This window comes from Oncorhynchus mykiss, chromosome 24 (assembly GCF_013265735.2).
Source record: "Oncorhynchus mykiss isolate Arlee chromosome 24, USDA_OmykA_1.1, whole genome shotgun sequence".
NCBI lineage: Eukaryota > Metazoa > Chordata > Actinopteri > Salmoniformes > Salmonidae > Oncorhynchus > Oncorhynchus mykiss.
The window spans coordinates 33781771-33801271 of NC_048588.1; the positions used below are offsets into that span (position 1 = coordinate 33781771).

The 19501-nt window shown below is 44.2% G+C and overlaps 1 protein-coding gene across 1 annotated transcript; it reads right to left on the reverse strand.

Annotated features, from left to right (window-relative positions):
- Window positions 1-1083: 1083 nt before the first annotated feature.
- Window positions 1084-6801, reverse strand: phox2a (paired like homeobox 2A). Its single transcript, XM_021588367.2, has 3 exons — window positions 5712-6801; window positions 3820-4007; window positions 1084-3546 (listed from the first exon to the last, which is right to left on the reverse strand). Exons 1-3 carry the CDS (start codon window positions 5932-5934, stop codon window positions 3061-3063), a joined length of 897 nt encoding a protein of 298 aa, XP_021444042.1. The 5' UTR covers window positions 5935-6801; the 3' UTR covers window positions 1084-3060.
- Between the last annotated feature and the right edge of the window lie 12700 nt (window positions 6802-19501).

Genomic DNA, 19501 nt, shown 5'->3' on the forward strand with positions numbered 1-19501 from the left:
TCGACAGAGGTTATTTGAGGAGGAGAAGAAGCTATGTGAGTGAGACCTCGACAGAGGTTATTTGAGGAGGAGAAGAAGCTATGTGAGTGAGACCTCGACAGAGGTTATTTGAGGAGGAGAAGAAGCTATGTGAGTGAGACCTTGACAGAGGTTATTTGAGGAGGAGAAGAAGCTATGTGAGTGCAGCGAAGAGTGATATGATCCTTTAGCCCCTCCTCCCAATGCTCACAGACAGTCACACACAACACCACATCTTGTTCATTTGAGCAATGTTTTTATACGGTAGATTTATTTGACAGAATATTACAGTAGTGCTATAACCCTTCACACAACCTCTATAACCCTTCATACAGTTGCTATAAGCCTTCCCTTTGCCCTTATGTAGACTGGATGGGCAGTGAGCTGAGACATGCTCTGTAATGAACAACTCAGAGTAATGTGGGAAAAAAAACACTAGACTATAACTAATATATTACTATTTACAAATCATTTTCAATTACAACATTTCGATATCTGTCCATTTAAAAAGACATACTGGTTTTGGTCACAAAAAAACATTGTTATTCCATTATTTTCTCATCCATAAATAACTGCTTTCCAGTAAAGTTGTCTTGAGTACCGTCTCTATAGTACCAGAGGGAGACAGGGAGGGGGAGATGGAGACAGGAGGAGAGGGAGACAGGAGGAGAGAGAGACGGGGAGAGGGAGACAGGAGGAGAGGGAGACGGGGAGAGGGAGACAGGAGGAGTCGTGTCACAGACCATTAGAGTGACGTGTGTTTTATGCAGTAAGTACGGTCGACCACTGGTCTACTAATGTTCAAGCTGCAGTCAGAGAATGTCCAACAATGCTGACCTGAATCCCAAAACACAACTCTTAAACCTCTACCTCCCTTCCCCCAGTCAGTCAGCCAGCCAGCCAGTCAGTCAGTCAGCCAGCCAGTCAGCCAGCCAGTCAGTCAGCCAGCCAGTCAGTCAGTCAGCCAGCCAGTCAGTCAGCCAGCCAGCTAGTCAGTCAGCCAGCTAGTCAGTCAGCCAGCTAGTCAGTCAGCCAGCCAGTCAGTCAGCCAGCCAGTCAGTCAGCCAGCCAGTCAGTCAGCCAGCCAGCTAGTCAGTCAGCCAGCTAGTCAGTCAGCCAGCTAGTCAGTCAGCCAGCCAGTCAGTCAGCCAGCTAGTCAGTCAGCCAGTCAGCCAGCCAGTCAGTCAGGGAGGGAACATTGCTATGAGATGTTTGAGCTAGTAGTCTGGTGGGAATGGGGATCAGAGGGGAGGGGTGGGGGTTGTCTGACAGTAGGAGTTTGGGGTTCTCTGGCACGGGTGTAGTGAGGATGTGAGAGGGAATCTGGCCTGGCCTTCAGGGGGATAGTTGTATTTGGGTGTCCCCTCTCCAGTACAGAGGGAGTTGGGGGTCCCCTCTCCAGTACAGAGGGATTTGGGGGTCCCCTCTCCAGTACAGAGGGAGTTGGGGGTCCCCTCTCCAGTACAGAGGGAGTTGGGGGTCCCCTCTCCAGTACAGAGGGATTTGGGTGTCCCCTCTCCAGTACAGAGGCAGTTGGGGGTCCCCTCTCTAGTACAGAGGGAGTTGGGGGTCCCCTCTCCAGTACAGAGGGATTTGGGGGTCCCCTCTCCAGTACAGAGGGATTTGGGGGTCCCCTCTCCAGTACAGAGGGAGTTGGGGGTCCCCTCTCCAGTACAGAGGGATTTGGGTGTCCCCTCTCCAGTACAGAGGCAGTTGGGGGTCCCCTCTCCAGTACAGAGGGAGTTGGGGGTCCCCTCTCCAGTACAGAGGGATTTGGGTGTCCCCTCTCCAGTACAGAGTCAGTTGGGGGTCCCCTCTCTAGTACAGAGGGAGTTGGGGGTGCCCTCTCCAGTACAGAGGGATTTGGGGGTCCCCTCTCCAGAGGGGATGTGCTTGCTGTTAAGAGTTTGGGCTTTGTCCCCCTGATTCTCTCCAAGAAGACTGACTGTTTACCTTCAGCCTGCCTGGTTAACATACTAATCAGGAGGTACAGGGGCTAGGAGCTACTGTTACTAATCAGGAGGTACAGGGGCTAGGAGCTACTGTTACTAATCAGGAGGTACAGGGGCTAGGAACTACTGTTACTAATCAGGAGGTACAGGGGCTAGGAACTACTGTTACTAATCAGGGGGTACAGGGGCTAGGAGCTACTGTTACTAATCAGGAGGTACAGGGGCTAGGAACTACTGTTACTAATCAGGAGGTACAGGGACTGGGAGCTACTGTTACTAATCAGGGGGTACAGGGACTAGGAGCTACTGTTACTAATCAGGAGGTACAGGGGCTAGGAACTACTGTTACTAATCAGGAGGTACAGGGGCTAGGAACTACTGTTACTAATCAGGGGGTACAGGGGCTAGGAGCTACTGTTACTAATCAGGAGGTACAGGGGCTAGGAACTACTGTTACTAATCAGGAGGTACAGGGACTGGGAGCTACTGTTACTAATCAGGGGGTACAGGGACTAGGAGCTACTGTTACTAAGTGCACAATGTCTGCTAATGCCTTTTGGACTGTGTATAGTGTGTGTGTTGGGGGGGGGGGGGGGGGGGGGGGGTGTAGCTTTGTTGGAGTGAGAACATACAGAACAACTGACACACACTCACACACCCCATATGAGATGCATGTTACACACACTTCAACACAAACACACATTCACAAACTACAACTGTCCCTTAGAGAGTCCGGGTAATAATAAATGAAATGGATAGTCCCACTCCGGGGGGCCGTAGATAGAGGGGGAAGGAGAGTATAGATATACAGCAGTTATACTACAGATCTCTGCTCCTTGTCTCTAGTACAGGTTAGTCTGTATAGATATACAGCAGTTATACTAGAGATCTCTGCTCCTTGTCTCTAGTACAGGTTAGTCTGTATAAATATACAGTAATTATACTAGAGATCTCTGCTCCTTGTCTCTAGTACAGGTTAGTCTGTATAAATATACAGTAATTATACTAGAGATCTCTGATCCTTGTCTCTAGTACAGGTTAGTCTGTATAGATATACAGTAATTATACTAGAGATCTCTGCTCATTGTCTCTAGTACAGGTTAGTCTTGAGAGCATTGGGTTTCCGGTGGAAGGAGGAGAGCACGCCAGCGAAAGGCCCTGTCATACTGTCTGCAGGCTGCCACGCCTTCAGCAGCTCTGGAGCTTGGGTTGCGGGTTGGGCCATTCCTGGGTGGGCGGGGCCTAGGCTGGGCCAGCCAGGAGATTTGAGCCCCTGTAGAACGGGGGAGCTGGAGGTGTTGGCGTAGCCACCATTAGCAGGGGCTGGGCTGGGGCTGAGGCTGGCAGGGCTACCCATGTTCCCATTGGCTGAGCCGGGCAGAGAGGCGGTGCTGTCAGGGGTGGGACTGCAGGTGGACTCTTTTGATTCGTCATCATCTGAGGAAGATCTGGGCTCACCCTTTTTCCCCCCAGCATTGCCATTGTTCCCTCCTGGGCCCCCAGTCCCATTACCAGATTTAGAGTTGGCCGCACGCTCCACCTTACGGAACTTAGCCCGCCGGTTCTGGAACCACACCTGACACAGACAGACAATAAAGTTTAGTCTCATTCAAACGTCTAAAAATACAACCAAAAGAAAAAGGCAACAAGATAAATATACACATAAAAATACACACTCTCTCTAAAATATACTCATGAAGGATGTATAGATTACAATTTAGTAGATAACAATCATTTCGACAATAACTGACTGCATTAACAAAATAAACATGATGGTGTAAGCCCATACATGGATGAAAATGTTTTATATATTGTGAATTCGTGTTTTTCATCAGAACCCTGGACTCACCTGCACCCGCGCCTCAGTAAGGTCGATCTTGAGCGCAAGCTCCTCGCGTGTGTAGATGTCGGGATAGTGGGTCTCCGCAAACACGCGCTCCAGCTCCTTCAGCTGTGAGCTCGTGAAGGTGGTCCTTATGCGCCGCTGTTTCCGCTTCTCGTTTAAACCGGATGGGTCGGAGAAGAACTTATATGGAACTGCGGAGCCAACCAATCACAATAAAACCAATTAGCGATGCTCTGTTTTATTGTAGGCGTTTTTCTATAGGCTATGTTATGGAGTTGCCTTTGTCTGACCTCGTAGGCTATAGGCTATAGCTTGAGGCTGAAGATGTTTTTCCCTGTACAATACACGTTTTAATTGACTTGATCAATTCAACTAACGGAATATAGCCTATCAGTAGGCCTAGGTGAAATATCGTGGTTCCCATATTTATAGAATTTATTATTCAGAGTTATTTTTTATTGACGTTTTCTTTTGGTTTAGTCTATGATAGGGAAGTAGTCCACAATCGTACAAAATATATGACTACATTTATACAATTAGCTAGTTGTAATTATACCATTAACTAAATTAAGTAATTTGTAATTTGGTCAAATTTGCCTAAGCTAAACATGGAATAACAGAATTTGATAGGCTATCAACAAGGGCATCAAAGAAAATGTTGTGATAGACTAACCACCTTCCAGTTTCATTATTTCATTCAATTTGATTTTAAAAAATGAAGTGTGTCATGCAGCCTGATCATTACATACAGATATTTTAGAAGTGTTTTTTTTCCCCCAGAAAGAGAGAGCGCGTGCATAACGAACGCCACGGTCTGTCAGTGTGCCTTCATTAGAACTACAATAAAATCGTATTTTTAAAAAATCATTAGCTTATCCAGAAAGTTAGAGGGAATTCACATATAAATATAAACAGTGCAATAATGAGGTTTTAGGCGCAGCAGGACGTGCGCGCTTTTCGAACAAGGTGGCACAGCCTGCACTATTCAACCATTTGTTGAAGAAAATTCGTTTTTATTAGTTGTAGGCCTATTAGTAACTATAAAACGTAATTGTTATTTAATTGTTATTAATATAAGACAGCAGTTACCATATTATTCTTGTTACTAAGTGAGCTATTGTTTGTTTGTTTTTTTCATTTGGACACATGAAAACGAGGTTGTGCATCTCAAGGGATTTCATCTTGCAAAATTGAAAAATTCAAAAGAGCCTCGCACATCTGAGCTTCCTACATGGTAACAGTTGAATAATATGAGGGGGAAAAGAAACCAATGCGTAAAGCTTCTTTTTTCTCATCCTGCAAAATTGTAAATAAATAAAGAATCTAGTTTTCCTATTCCATCATATCGACATGAATTATAAAATTGGAATGTATGTATGGGAAGGTAGCAAAAAATAAACCTTTGAATTGTGCAGTCGAATCGTGACCACATAACGAATTAAATAGAACATGATGGATAGAGGAAAGGGTACATTTTAGGATAAGCTAAGTTCTATTAAATTGACTACAAATTACAAATTTGATTAGTTGATAATACAGATATATTTGCCATCTACCGAATTGTACACTGACTGAATTATCCCCATGCCAACGAACATAAAACGAAAGATTAGACCCTCAAATAAAGAGGTATGATAATATCAAACAGAATATTTATAATTTCGATTAATTGAGTTATCATTAATCAAATGAAATGTCTTTCCTTCTTCGATTAGCCTAGTTGGTATAATCAAATAACAAAAATGACATTTTACGCAAGTATTTCAAATAAGACCAGACGCTTTAACTATTGCCAACAGCTGGAGATGAAACACCGCTGTGAGCAACTCCTGCGAGACAAATCTCCCACTCATGCCCCACTATACCCTCTCCCCATGCTCTCTGCGCGCTCTTACCTGTGGAGTAGGGTGTGGGCTGGTGCTCCCGAAGGGACCCCAGTGTGCAACTAGCGGTGCTCAGAGGTGCGCATCCCGGGTTGGCACCGAACCCGGTCCGGATCGGGTTGTACTGGAACGAGCTGGCCTGACTGCACGAGCTGAAGTCCGCGTAGGCCGATGCCTCCATGGCCGCCATGCACGAGTCATATGAGTTCAGGTAGGAGTAATCCATTTTATACATGGAGGCGCGAGGATGACAACTCTGGGGCGAGCGCTGGATGAAATGTACTTCTCCGGATTCGAGAGGAATTAAAACGGTTAAAGCTGTAAAAACACCACAGAATGAATTCCGTTTTTCAAATTTCTCCAATGACCAGCTTTAGGTCCCCAAGTTCAGTCCCGTTCTTGTTTTCAGTCAAAGCAGGATGTTATTTTACCATATATATGTCTTTCTTCACGTCGCTCTCTCTTCCTTGAAAGTAATATTCCTGAAATCTCTTTCTTTCTTTTCTCTCTCTGTATCAGTATCTTCCTCTTCCATCCACGTCAGTTTCGCTCTCGCTCCCTTCCGGACCACCTCGCCTTGCGCTCAGTATGACAGCGCACCGGCCAGCTCGCGCAGTGTTTATAATAAACTTGGCAGTCCGCGAGACAATAACGAGGCGGTGGTCTCTTTCCATGACAATGTCTCGAGAGTCTATTGGGGGGCATCGTGCACGGTCAGCCCCCTCCCACTACTCATGCATTACTAATGCGCGTGAAGTTAACCCTCAGCCAGACGTCTTTATGCCAGATAAACTCCTGATATGATTCTGATTTCTGGAATTACACATTTTATTTGGTGTTGTTCAAGATGTAGCCTTTCTCTCCGCGTAAGAGTGGTAGCCTATGTAAGGGTGTATGCGTCACCTCAAGAGTGTCTGACTGCAGAACCAAACTAACCGCGTTTCAATCAGTGGATCCCATGGAAAGCTTTCATAAACGCATTGACTCCCCATAAATTGATTTAAGTTATTGTTCAGTGGCATCCAACGTGATATGAAACACACTAGCACGCGCCTCATGGGCCATAAGCTTATAATGCCCAGGGTGGTTAGAGCACAATCTCAGCGTCTCCTCTTATTCCGGGGCTGGAATGGTTGTGACACTAAATCGATGTAACGTTTATTAAACACATGAATTATCAGTTGCATAGACAACCAGGAGTGTCCTCTCTGCTACATCTGGGTCCTTAATTCAACCGTTTGAGAAATTAAGAGGTTATTCGTTAGAAGAAAAAAGCCTATATTGAACAAAATCATATCGTCCAAACCCTTGGAGCTTGTGTTGCTAAATTAACAGTTTTACGCGCGTGCTAAATTGATTATGGGAATGTGGCCACTGGCCCTGTGTGCGTGTAATAATATAACACGGTTTTATATGTAAAAGAGCAGCTCTCGATAGCGGCAGAGGGCTCTTCTCGTACTATCACCGCTTACTTTGCCAGTGGCCCAGTCTAATGGCATTACAACCTGCCGCATTGCCATGTTTATGTCCCATTGAATAACCCGCATCTTGCTGTGTCAGGACTGGGGTTTCTCCGCGCACAAAAAGTATCCAACAATATCAATAACGTTAGGAATCCTCTTGAAAATCTATGTTGTCTGAACGCATGGCACACGGTGGTGGCAGCAAGGGCGCGCGGTCAGGCCCGGTTGCATTGCGTTTGATGGGCGGGGAGCACCGGGAGAGAATAGTCGTTTATATCAGCCACTACAGTGTCTCTAACTCAGATACTTTATCTTGTATGGACTTATATGTCACAAAAACTATTATGATAACAATGATATCAATTATAAAACAAAAAACATCGCAATATTGGCCTGTAAAATAAAGTACAATAGAATTTAACCTGTTAATAACATCACAATAATTATCAGTTCATTTTCGTTTCTGTCACTGCTTTTCAAAGCTTAATCATGGACATTTTCATGGACTGTTGAACTCATGTTTAGTAATTTGTATGCCTCACCGTTGTCCCCATTCATATGCATGTAATGCATGTCTACAGACCTCAACTTTTAACAGGGATGTTTTTATTGGTGTTTTGAGTTCTTCCTCGGTTGGTTATTGTAGACCTACAGGCTCATAACTTGCAGATTAAACAAAAAAATACAAATATGCCTATACATTTCAAACCATTTTATTCCTATAGCTTACTCAGTTTCCCTTCACCATATATAAATCACCTCTCCTCAATACCGGTGCTGTTACGTTATGCTGTTCAATAGGATACCACTCACCGGTGCTGTTACGTTATGCTGTTCAGTAGGGTACCACTCACCGGTGCTGTTACGTTATGCTGTTCAATAGGATACCACTCACCGGTGCTGTTACGTTATGCTGTTCAATAGGATACCACTCACCGGTGCTGTTACGTTATGCTGTTCAATAGGGTACCACTCACTTTTCATTTAAAAAAAGATTGTCAACTTCAATGCAATATAACAAGTTGTTGTTTCAACACTGTATGCCACCGCGTGCTGTTTCAGCTTAATCAGTTTACTCCAGTTAATCAACTGTATATAAACTAATTATCTAAATAAAATGTCCGATGCATATTTCCCCATATGCCTAACTGTTGTGTGATTGTGATATTGTCTGAAGCGTGATATTGTCTGAAGCGTGATATTGTCTGAAGCATGATATCAGATTGATCTGTTGGCTTTGTGTCTGTCATCTTGCCGGTATGTTGGGTGCCCTATTCCACGAGCTCAACAAAGGGTTTTGCAGTCCTTGGGGCGCGCACGAGCCGGACCCTGAATCAGAACCCATGCAGTTGTCTCGCCCTCAGCCTCTCTCTCTACCACAGACGTGGCACCACTAGTCATAGAGCTGTCGCGCGCTCTGACTCTAACCAGGTTAGAAGCGGTCCGCCTGAAGCCGGTGAGCCATTGTGCATATAAGTAATTCGGGATTGAATGGCTGGTGCGCCAACGGGACTCCATCGTTCCAGCCTTCACTCATCCATCACCGTGCAAATCATATGCACGCACTAGCTCTATCCCCAAAATGTAGCCTATCCTGTGCACTTACAGGCCTAATGCTTTTACAGAGCAGGGAAAGGACATAGGCCGAAATAAATACAAAACGTGTTGAAGCTAAACACACGTTCATCTGTGTATTTACAGCAACAGGTGCCTGGCAACCGCCCGTACACACTATAGCATTTTACCTGCTGTTTCATTGGCTGTTTCAGCCCCGTGTCTGACTCAATAAAATGCTCAAAATAAAGGTTTGAATTAAGCAGGGTTTATGACAGACCACTGACCGGTCGGTTCTCAACTGCTAGGTATTATGCCAGACCACTGACCGGTCGGTTCTCAACTGCTAGGTTTTATGCCAGACCACTGACCGGTCGGTTCTCAACTGCTAGGTATTATGCCAGACCACTGACCAGTCGGTTCTCAACTGCTAGGTTTTATGCCAGACCACTGACCGGTCGGTTTTCAACTGCTAGGTTTTATGCCAGACCACTGACCGGTCGGTTCTCAACTGCTAGGTATTATGCCAGACCACTGACCAGTCGGTTCTCAACTGCTAGGTTTTATGCCAGACCACTGACCGGTCGGTTTTCAACTGCTAGGTTTTATGCCAGACCACTGACCGGTCGGTTCTCAACTGCTAGGTTTTATGCCAGACCACTGACCGTTCGGTTCTCAACTGCCGACCACTGACCGGTCGGTTCTCAACTGCCGACTCCAGGGCCCCTCAGGCTTACTGATTGAGCTGGTGAAATAACCACTCCCCAATTCATGGATTCAAGGACTGATGTCCATGAGATCAAAATTATGGTTTTACATTTATTTGAATTTATAGGCTACACTCTTAGAAAAAAAGGTTGTTTGCTTCATATTCTGACACCCCGAAAGGTTCTATATAGAACCGAAATTGGTTCCATATAGAATCCTATATGAAAGTCAAGGGTTCTAAATGGAACCAATTTTGGTTCAGTGAAGAAGAACCCCTGGGGTTCTGATCAAATAACCCTACAAAAGGGTTCTATATATAGAACCCTTAGGCATGCCATATATGAAGCAAATATAGAACCCCTTTTGGTTCTATCCAGAACCTTATTTTCTAAGAGAATAGGCGACTCCATTAAATTGGATAAAACAGACCATTTTACTGGTTAATTTACAGCCCATAACATATAGATCTATCATTCAACAATCATATCATTATTTGAAATGACCATTACATCTGTAAATAGCCTCTACAGACACAACATGGTGTCTTGACAGATGTAGGTTTACAGACGTAGATAAAAAAATTCAATCGATAAATAAATATAAATAAATAAATATAATTCCATGTATATAGGCTAGGCTATATAGCCTGACTAAAATTAGCCAAGGAATTTTCCTCCAAACATTGTTTTGGAATATGGGATATGCATCAGTGGTTTATATTTCTCATGCCACTATAGGCTACATTCGATACCAACTACGCAATACAAATAATTATTATTTACTTCATAGTTAATCTGAGCAGGATTTTGCTTATTTTTCTAATTCTGTTGAAAATGGGGTTGGTAGCCTCCGAGTCTCAGCACCATGTCACGGACAGCAGCCATCCATGATCTATTTGTATTAGATGCTATTTAGTTGAAGTAGAATGCTCTTGATTATTTACAATTTTAATGGTGTCAATATCGGACGGAAGCCAAATAGATATTTTCACACGGTGAACGACATTCTATTATATTCGATAGGTATTATATCTATTTATATATGCGTTGATTACTCTAAATTACAAATTGACCAATAGCTATTTGGCCGTTAATTCGCCTGGTAGTTAATTTAAAAAAGGAAATGTCTAGGTATATATCAAATATCTTATCGAAATAATACATTAGGGCCTATAGCCTGTAATAATTATGGCTTCAACAACAGAACTGAAAATAGCCATTTTGGTTAGGCTACTCGATGATAGACCAGAGACTAGAACACATTACAGCTTTGTCACGAGGTTCTAATCACCCTCTTTGGGACTGGTCAGGATTCTGCTCTCGTGATGGATCGGTTACCTCTTTTGATTGACACCCCCGCGTGTTCCAGACCACCACGTGCCCCGGGACAGATACTGTCTCGGCCCCCGGTGCGGCCTTTCACTGAACCCGGTACATATCCGTCCCATCCTTTACTGATCCCTCACCCTACCCTCAGTCTCCCCTCTCTCCATCCATCTCCCTTCTCTCCATCTATCCATCACAGCGGCACCAGTCTCCCCAGGTCTCATCAATCTCCCCCCCACCCGCCTGCTTCATTAGCCCAATCTGCATTCACCGGCTATCGTTCTTACCGCGCCCCGTCCACGGTACCGGCCGGGAGACAACCCCCGCTCTATTGGAAGGACTATCGGAAACGATTACCGTCAGAGCGATGGGGAAAGCGAAACCAAAACGAACGGAATTCAATTAGCATAGGAGACGTGCCCCATTTTCGTTAAAATAGGCACTTTTTGATTGCAAGGCAGAAATACACATTAATTACATGAGACCACCAAAAATAAATGATCTAGCCAACAAGACACATGCGGTTTAACAGGGCATCTAGGCCCATGAGAAGTTAAGACACATTTGGGAGGAGGAATGTGATAATTTGGGGAAATCCTTAGAATATTCCCTGACTCTGATCCCTCTCTCTGTCACTCCAGGGTCGCGAGGAGCCTCTTGTAGCTATTGTTGCCGCCTCTGTTGACTCAGACGCCATGAATGCGAAAGGCCACCGTTACAGTTTCCGTTAAATCTCCCATGAATTTAAAAGTCCAAAGTTAAACCCCGTGCGCCCACTCAGGCCCCTGCGCGAGGGTATTATCCCGGATTAAAGGGGTCCTCGGAGACAAACACACCGCAAGGCGGCTTTGGCTCTTTGAATTGATTAAATGTTAACGTTTAAACTCTCGAGTGAAGGTCGCTGTTCTTTTGCGCCACAATGGAAAACAAGCTACGCACATTTAACTTTGGAAACAGTTTAATTTTACCAGCAAACTCACCTTTGAATCCAAGTGAAGGGACCGCCACACAACAGATGGCCCACAAGACCCTGACTACTGTTGCGAGGTGCAGACGGACCCCTCTTCATTCAACAATGTCACCAATAATGGAACTTTTTTAGGGACATCAGCTGTAGCCTGAACTATTTAACTACAGGATCGGTGTCCTGACTTCGGGACGGTTGAGCTAACGTCGGCTAATGCGATTAGCATGAGGTTGTTAGGAACACAAACCATTTCCCAGGACATAGACATATCTGATATGGGCAGAAAGCTTAAATTCTTGTTAATAATCTAACTGCACTATCCAATTTACAGTAGCTATTACAGTGAAATAATACCATGCTATTGTTTGAGGAGAGTGCACAGTTATGAACTTGAAAATGTATTAATAAACCAATTAGGCACATTTGGGCAGTCTTGATGCAACATTTGAACAGATGTGCAATGGTTCATTGAATCAGTCTAAAACTTTGCACATACACTGCTGCCATCTATTGGCCAAAATCTAAATTGCGCCTGGGCTGGAATAATACCTTATGGCCTTTCGATTGCATTTCAAATCAGTTTAAAAAAAAATTGTATTATCTTTTACCAGATCTAATGTGTTATATTCTCTTACATTCATTTCACATTTCCACAAACTTCAGTGTTTCCTTTCAAATGGTATCAATAATATGTATATCCTTGCATCAGGTCCTGAGCTACAGCCAGTTAGATTTGGGTATGTCATTTTAGGCAAAAAAAAATTAAAAAGGGTCCGATCTTTACAAGGTTTTAACACCACAAGATTGGAAATCTTTCTTGTATCAAATGTCCTGTTCAGTTGTGCTGAAATCTAATTAAGGTGACAGACATTCCTAACACTGATCTGAATAAAAGGCATGGAAAGTCAAATACATTTCCAATTACTAAAGGCCCTCTAAACAGGACACTGGGGAAGTAAATACTAGTGGTTGAAATTTGAACACTGAAATCTGAATACAGGGCATTCTGAAAGTATTCAGACCCCTTGACCTTTTCCACATTTTGTTACGTTACAGCCTTATTCTAAAATTCATTAAATAGTTTTTTTCCCCTTGTCAATCTACACACAACACCCACAATGACAAAGCAAAAAACAGATTTTTAGAAATGTTTGCAAATGTGTTTCAAATAAAAATCTGAAATATCACATTTGCATAACTATTCAGACCCTTTACTCAGTACTTTGTTTAAGCACCTTTGGCGGCGATTAGAGCCTCGAGTCTTCTTGGGTATGATGCTACAAACTTGGCACACCTGTATTTGGGGAGTTTCTCCCATTCTTCTCTGCAGATCCTCTCAAGCTCTGTCAGGTTGGATGGGGAGCGTCGCTGCACAGCTATTTTCAGGTCTCTCCAGAGATGTTAGATCGGGTTAATGTCTGGGCTCTGGCTGGGTCACTCAAGGACATTCAGAGACTTTTCCTGAAGCCACTCCTGCATTGTCTTTGCTGTGTGCTTAGTGTTCTTGTCCTGTTGGAAAGTGAACTTAGGTCCTGAGCGTTCTGAACCAGGTTTTCATTAAAGATCTCTCTATACTTAGCTCCATTCATCTTTACCTCGATCCTGACTAGTCTCCCAGTCCCCGGAGCTGAATAAACATCCCAACAGCATGATGCTGCCACCCCCATGCTTGGTGCCAGATTTCCTCCAGACATCACGTCACGGCATTCAGGCCAAATCGTTCAATCTTGGTTTCATCAGACCAGAGAATCTTGTTTCTCATGGTCATGGTTCTCATGGTCTGAGAGTCTTTAGGTGCCTTTTGGCAAACTCAAACTGATTGGCCAATCAATTGAATTTACCACAGGTGGACTCCAATCAAGTTATAGAAACATCTCAAGGATGATCAATGGGAACAGGATGCACCTGAGCTCAATCTCGAGTTTCATAGCAAGGGGTCTAAATAATTATGTAAATAAGTTATTTCTGTTTTTTATTTTTAATAAATTAGCAAAATGTCTAAAAACCTGTTTCACTTTGTCATTATGAGGTATTGTGTGTAGATTGACAAGGGGGAAAAAATGATTGAACCAAGCGTATCTAAATGTGGAAAAAGTAAAGGAAAAAGTCAAGGGGTCTGAATACTTTTCGAATGCATTGTAGGTGTTTTCCTACTTGGAAACTGACTGGAAAAAACGGACTATCATGTTTAATTTAAGCATTCCTGTGTTGAAATGCCTAATGTTTAAGTTTTAAAGCACTGCATCAAATATATAAGTAAGGCTTATATTACTTTGATATGATTATTTATGCTATCCCCATGTCTAGCCTAGCAATGGACCTAGCAATTAGCTTGATCTTAAAACAATCTTTTTTAGGATAAAAAACAGACCAACTGTCCCTAGAGAGAGAAACACACACACACACACACACACACACACAGCTGGAGGAGCTGGGATGGCCGCGCGCAGGAGAGCTTCTACAAACACGCTAATTAGATCTCAGGCAAAGGCCCCGCGCTCTGAAAGCTGGCCGGCGGCGGGGCGCGCGGAGCTGTGGAAAGTTAATTGAATTAAATTCCCTCTAAACTAATTAGGCTGCAATCTGCCACGCGAGCTGTCCCTGAGCAAGGTTCGAATTAGGGAGAATGGATTTGTTCCTTTCTTTAGGAGAAGGGGGATGGCTGTGTTTTAGGGCTATTTTATTCCCTTTTATGATAATTCTCCCGTTGGGACAGGCGAGCGTTCGTAACTGTACGGGGATTGGCAGCTTGCATCTGGAGATGCTCCGGTCCGCGTCTCGAGCCCACCCGCGCGCCCTGCTCACCGTCACCATGTCAGGAAGCAGACTGTACCCCCGAGGGTCTCTATTTGGCCTACACCCGGTGAGGAGAGGGGTGCCTCTCTGTTGCCAATATGATGAGGATGAGCTAAGCGCGGAGTAATGGCGGATCGATCCGTGCCTGCCTTCTGAGAGACCTCGGGGGAAAGAGAAGAGAGAGAGAGAGAGAGAGAGGAGAGGGGGAGACGGACAGGGGAGGATAACACGGATGAAAATGCCCCGTTAAGAGCGCGGACAGATATGATAATGGACCACGAGGCTATCTGAGCTCTGAGTGATGCGCGCGGACCGCGCTGAGTGCTCACGAGCGAGTCATCATCACCCACCTCCTTGTGATGTTGCCACGCCAGGCAGGCCCCAACGATAGAAGCATAACATGTAGATAAAATAAAATATAGGTATACACTTTTAGAAAACAATTATATCTAGAACCGAAATAGGTTTTTCGGCTGTCCCCGAAATAACCCTTTGAAAAAAAACGTGGTTTCACAAAGGGTCCTATGTAGAACCCAAAAGGGTTCTAGCTGCAAACGAAAAGGGTTCTGCCTCGAACCAAAAACGGTTCTCCTAGGGCAGGTATTCCCAGCATACCCCCAGGGGTATGCCAAATAAAAATGTGTTTAACATTTTCTTCACATTTTCAGACAGTACATTTATATTTTCCAACGGGGCTATATACATTTGGGTGTTTTTTCTCTCGCCAATTTAACCATCTATTGTTCAGCGAAATAACAACACAATGTCAAATACAGGTACCCTAGTCAAATAATTAACATCCAATCACATTAACCGTTACGTATGTAGCCAAACGTAGCTGCTGCTCATGTTGGTATCTGTACTGATGACGCAAAAGCCATGACAGGGAGACATAGTGGAGTGGTAACACGCCTGCAAGCAGTTGCTCCCGACGCCACTCTGGTATACACTGCAGCATCCACCGAGAGGTTCTTGCTGCCAAGAGAATGCCTGACAGCTTGAAAGACGTTTTGGACACTACAGTGAAAATGGTTAACTTTGTTAAAACAAGGTCCCTGAACTCTCGTGTATTTTCTGCGCTATGCAATGATATGGGCAGCAACCATGTAACTATCAAGGGGCATAGTATTGACACTTTTTTAAAATTGAGAGACGAGCTTAAAGTTGTCTTTACTGACCATCATTTTCACTTGTCTGACCGCTTGCATGATGACGAGTTTCTCACACGACTGACCTATCTGGGTGATGTTTTTATTTTTTTAAAATTTGATTTCACCTTTATTTAACCAGGTTAGTTGAGAACAGGTTAGTTGAGAACAGGTTCTCATTTGCAACTGCATCTGCGACCTGGCCAAGATAAAGCAAAGCAGTGTGACACAGACAACAACACAGAGTTACACATGGAATAAACAATAAACAAGCCAGTAACACAAACAAGTCAATGACACAGTAGAGAAAAGAAAGTATATATACAGTGTGTGCAAAAGGCATGAGGAGGTGGGCAATAAATAGGCCATAGGAGCGAATAATTACAATTTATCAGATTAACACTGGAGTGATAAATGAGCAGATGATGATGTGCAAGTAGAGATATTGGTGTGCAAAAGAGCAGAAAAGTAAATAAAATAAAAACAGTATGGGGATGAGGTAGGTAGATTGGGTGGGCTATTTACAGATGGACTATGTACAGCTGAAGTAATCGGTTAGCTGCTCAGATAGTTGTTTATTCCACCTGAATGATCCGAATCTAGGATTACAGGGAATCTCCACAACTATATTCAATGTGCGGGACAGAACTGAGGCTATGATTAAGAAGTTGGAGCGCTTCTCTGTCTGCATTAACAAGGACAACACAGATCATTGTATGATTTTTTTGTGTGCAAATTAACTCAAGCTTATGGACAATGTCAAATGGGGCGGCAAGTAGCCTAGTGGTTAGAACGTTGGGCCAGTAACCGAAAGGTTGCTAGATTGAATCCCCGAGATGACAAAGTAAAAATCTGGCGTTCTGCCCCTGAACAAGGCAGTTAACCCACTGTTCCTTGGCCAACATCGTAAAAAAGGTTTAAAAAAAATGTGATATAGCAAAGCACCCGAGTGAGTTGGGTGCGCAATTACGTTCCCGAAATGGATGACACAAACAACTGGATTGGTTATCCCTTTCATGCCCTGCCTCCAGTCCACTTACCCATATCTGAACAAGAGAGCCTCATCGAAATTGCAGCAAGCGGTTCTGTGAAAATTGAATTTAATCAGAAGCCAATGCTAGAAACCATCAAAGTAGACTATGTCTTGGCAAATCGCGCTGTTAAAGACACTGATGCCCTTTTCAACCACGTACCTATGTGAGAGTGTATTCTCGGCCCTCACTAGCATGAAAACTAAATACAGGCACAGACTGTGTGTGGAAAATGATTTAAAATAGAGACTCTCTCCAATACAACCCAACGTTGCAGAGTTATGTGCATTCTTTCAAGCACACCCTTCTCATTAACCTGTGGTGAGTTATTCACAATTTCCAATGAACAAATAAGGTTTTATATGTAAAATGGTTACAGAAAGAGAAACATTATTATATTTTTTATCTGTGCCCTGGTCCTATAAGAGGTCTTTGTCACTTTCCACGAGCTGGGTTGTGACAAAAACTCAAACTCATTCTTATGTTTAATAAATGTATTGTATAGTGTGTGTGTGTGGCAGACTTACAATGATGTCAAAAAACAACATTTGAGAGTTGACCCTGGTGCTAGAGGGGGTACAGCTGGAGGTTGAATGTTTGAAGGGGTACAGGTCTATAAAAAGTTTGGGAAACACTGTCCCAGGGGGGCAGCTGAAGAAACCTTTTGGAATCGTTTTTCTTAGTAACAAAGAGATGAAGCATCAAGGTAGACTTTGCATAACGCAACAATCTGGTTAGCAACAGGTTACCTGTAGTCTACCTGTGTGGTTGTGTTTGTGTGTGGTTAATGTTTGTGTGTGTGCCTGTGTTTGTGTGTGTGAGAGTGTGGTTGTGTTTTGTGTGTGGTTGTGGTTGTGTTTGTGTGTGTGTGAGAGTGTGGTTGTGTTTTGTGTGTGGTTGTGTTTGCGTGTGAGTGTGGTTGTGTTTGCGTGTGAGTGTGGTTGTGTTTGTGTGTGAGTGTGGTTGTGTTTGTGTGTGGTTGTGTTTTGTGTGTGGTTGTGTTTGTGTGTGTGAGAGTGTGGTTGTGTTTTGTGTGTGGTTGTGTTTGCGTGTGAGTGTGGTTGTGTTTTGTGTGTGGTTGTGTTTGCGTGTGAGTGTGGTTGTGTTTTGTGTGGTTGTGGTTGTGTTTGCGTGTGAGAGTGTGGTTGTGTTTTGTGTGTGGTTGTGTTTGGTTGTGTTTGTGTGTGTGAGAGTGTGGTTGTGTTTTGTGTGTGTTTGTGTTTGCGTGTGAGTGTGGTTGTGTTTTGTGTGTGGTTGTGTTTGTGTAGTTCCGACAATGCAGTAATAACCAACAAGTAATCTAACTAACATTTCCAAAACTACTGACTTATACACAGTGTAAGGGGATAAAGAATATGTACATAAAGATATATGGATGAGTGATGGTACAGAGCAGCATAGGCAAGATACAGTAGATGGTATCGAGTACAGTATATACATATGAGATGAGTATGTAAACAAAGTGGCATAGTTAAAGTGGCTAGTGATACATGTATTACATAAGGATGCAGTAGATGATATAGAGTACAGTATATACGTATACATATGATATGAATAATGTAGGGTATGTAAACATTATATTAGGTAGCATTGTTTAAAGTGAATAGTGATATATTTTACATCATTTCCCATCAATTCCCATTATTAAAGTGGCTGGAGTTGAGTCAGTGTGTTGGCAGCAGCCACTCAATGTTAGTGGTGGCTGTTTAACAGTCTGATGGCCTTGAGATAGAAGCTGTTTTTCAGTCTCTCGGTCCCAGCTTTGATGCACCTGTACTGACCTCGCCTTCTGGATGATAGCGGGGTGAACAGGCAGTGGCTCGGGTGGTTGTTGTCCTTGATGATCTTTATGGCCTTCCTGTAACATCGGGTGGTGTAGGTGTCCTGGAGGGCAGGTAGTTTGCCCCCGGTGATGCGTTGTGCAGACCTCACTACCCTCTGGAGAGCCTTACGGTTGTGGGCGGAGCAGTTGCCGTACCAGGCGGTGATACAGCCCGCCAGGATGCTCTCGATTGTGCATCTGTAGAAGTTTGTGAGTGCTTTTGGTGACAAGCCAAATTTCTTCAGCCTCCTGAGGTTGAAGAGGTGCTGCTGCGCCTTCTTCACGATGCTGTCTGTGTGAGTGGACCAATTCAGTTTGTCTGTGATGTGTATGCCGAGGAACTTAAAACTTACTACCCTCTCCACTACTGTTCCATCGATGTGGATAGGGGGGTGTTCCCTCTGCTGTTTCCTGAAGTCCACAATCATCTCCTTAGTTTTGTTGACGTTGAGTGTGAGGTTATTTTCCTGACACCACACTCCGAGGGCCCTCACCTCCTCCCTGTAGGCCGTCTCGTCGTTGTTGGTAATCAAGCCTACCACTGTTGTGTCGTCCGCAAACTTGATGATTGAGTTGGAAGCGTGCGTGGCCACGCAGTCGTGGGTGAACAGGGAGTACAGGAGAGGGCTCAGAACGCACCCTTGTGGGGCCCCAGTGTTGAGGATCAGCGGGGTGGAGATGTTGTTGCCTACCCTCACCACCTGGGGGCGGCCCGTCAGGAAGTCCAGTACCCAGTTGCACAGGGCGGGGTCGAGACCCAGGGTCTCGAGCTTGATGACGAGCTTGGAGGGTACTATGGTGTTGAATGCCGAGCTGTAGTCGATGAACAGCATTCTCACATAGGTATTCCTCTTGTCCAGATGGGTTAGGGCAGTGTGTTTGAGATTGCATCGTCTGTGGACCTATTTGGGCGGTAAGCAAATTGGAGTGGGTCTAGGGTGTCAGGTAGGGTGGAGGTGATATGGTCCTTGACTAGTCTCTCAAAGCA